At 60.1% G+C, this 1,755-nt stretch overlaps 1 protein-coding gene across 1 annotated transcript; it reads left to right on the top strand.

Moving 5' to 3' along the window:
* Positions 1–313: 313 nt before the first annotated feature.
* Positions 314–1,436, top strand: LOC105758840 (uncharacterized). The gene has a single exon (XM_072918631.1). It carries the CDS (start codon positions 418–420, stop codon positions 1,249–1,251), a length of 834 nt encoding a protein of 277 aa, XP_072774732.1. The 5' UTR covers positions 314–417; the 3' UTR covers positions 1,252–1,436.
* Positions 1,437–1,755: the final 319 nt, after the last annotated feature.

Genomic DNA, 1,755 nt, shown 5'->3' with positions numbered 1-1,755 from the left:
CGGCCCCTTGGCCTCTCACATTCTGCTCCCCTGGGCAGCGCCTGGCTTCGTTTGAGACCTGGTGAGGCTCATCTCTTCTTGGATGGGGGTCTGGATTTGGGAGGTCACACCTGGACCTTGAGAACATGCTCTGCCACGGGAGAAGCTCTTGAGGGACCCGGGGTGGGATTTACAGTGGTGCCACCGCGTGTGGTGGTGCCTTGTGGTTGGTTTTGTTCTTGGAGGTGAAAAATCAGAAAGGGAAGGTCAGAAGGAGGGTTTGGATGCAATTTGGATGGAATATGACCAGCCTTGGGCAACCGCAGGAATTTCCTCTAAATCCAGGCCCTCAGGATAACCCCACGGGAAATTAAATTGATCAGAGGAGATGCTGACACCAACCCATCTCTTTTCCAGGTTTCTCCCCACAGCCCCGACATGATTTACTCCTCCGGAAGAGAATCCTTCTTCAACCTCAACTCCACCTGGTACGATCCCTCGGGCTCCTGGCTGGACACGCGGCGCACGCCCTTCCGCTACGGCTACAACACGTGCTGCTCCTCGGGCTGCCAGGGCGAGGGCGCGGAGGGCATGAGGGGCCACGACTACCGCCACTACGGCTACCGGCAGCCCCGCTGCGCCGAGCGCTGCCACGGCTACGCCGGCTCCTCGGGCTCGTGCCACGGGGGGGGTGGCAGCTGCGTCAGGAGACCCACGTACAGCTACGGGGGTTCAGGGGGGTGCCAGGGCTACGGGAGGTCCGTGTGCTCTGAGAGGTGCCAGGGCTACGGGAGGTCCGTGTGCTCCGAGAGGTGCCAGGGCTCCTCGGGCTCGTGCCACGGAGGGGGTGGCAGCTGTGTCAGGAGACCCACGTACAGCTACGGGGGCTCGGGGGGCTGCCAGGGCTACGGGAGGTCCATGTGCTCCGAGAGGTGCCACGGGCCGGTGGCCCAGGGTGGGAAGCCAGGCTGTGGGACAGCCACGCAGAGTGTCCCAGTGCAGAGCTGTCCCCCACCAGTGCAGAGCTGTCCCCAACCAGTGCAGAGCTGTCCCTGTCCCTGTCCCCCACCAGTGCAGAGCTGTCCCCCACCAGTGCAGAGCTGTCCCCCCCCAGTGCAGAGAATCCCAGTGCAGAGCTGTCCCCCCCCAGTGCAGACCTGTCCCTGTCCCTGTCCCCCTCCGATCCAGCAGGGCTGTGTGCCCGTGGCCAAGGGCATCCCCCGCCAGCAGCAGAAGCAGATCTGCAAAGTGCCAGCTCGGAAGATGAAATGAAGGACGTGAGGAGTGAGGGGGAAGCAAAGGGAACTTGTCCCTGTCCCCCCAGCCATGTCCTGCGTTGTCACCGATCTCTGCTCTGTCCCTCTGCTTGTAACGCGCCCCGAAGTCGTGACCCGCTGATGCTGTGAAATTTAAAATGCTCTTCATTTCACAGCAGATGTGGAGGCAATAAAAAATGTTGGCTCAAACCCTCCTCGCATGCGTGTTTCTATCTCCTCATCCGTCTGAGTGGCTCCTGGTCCTTCTGGTGGCCAAAGCTGGGCTTGCAGCAGCCTCGTCTGCCCTCACAAGGAGGCTCCGGGTTGGTTCCACCTGGTGGCTTCTCATTCCCACGTCAGGCAGTTTCTGCTTGGTAAAGTAACAGTTTTCATCACGGAGTGTTTATGCAAGGGGGTAATTCAATATTAATAAGGTTTTGTAAGAAAAATCCACATTTCACCAGAGAGGGAGAAAGCAGAGGTGTCTGTTTGGGACCACAAGCCCACGGCTGCAGCTGGA

This window comes from Taeniopygia guttata, chromosome 25, assembly GCF_048771995.1.
Source record: "Taeniopygia guttata chromosome 25, bTaeGut7.mat, whole genome shotgun sequence".
Classification (NCBI taxonomy): Eukaryota; Metazoa; Chordata; class Aves; order Passeriformes; family Estrildidae; genus Taeniopygia; species Taeniopygia guttata.
This window is presented reverse-complemented; position numbering and strand designations above follow the sequence as displayed.

What these genes read in the sequence shown, in the direction of transcription:
- LOC105758840 (XM_072918631.1), top strand. Translation starts at nt 418, where the DNA reads ATGATTTACTCCTCCGGAAGAGAATCCTTCTTCAACCTCAACTCCACC.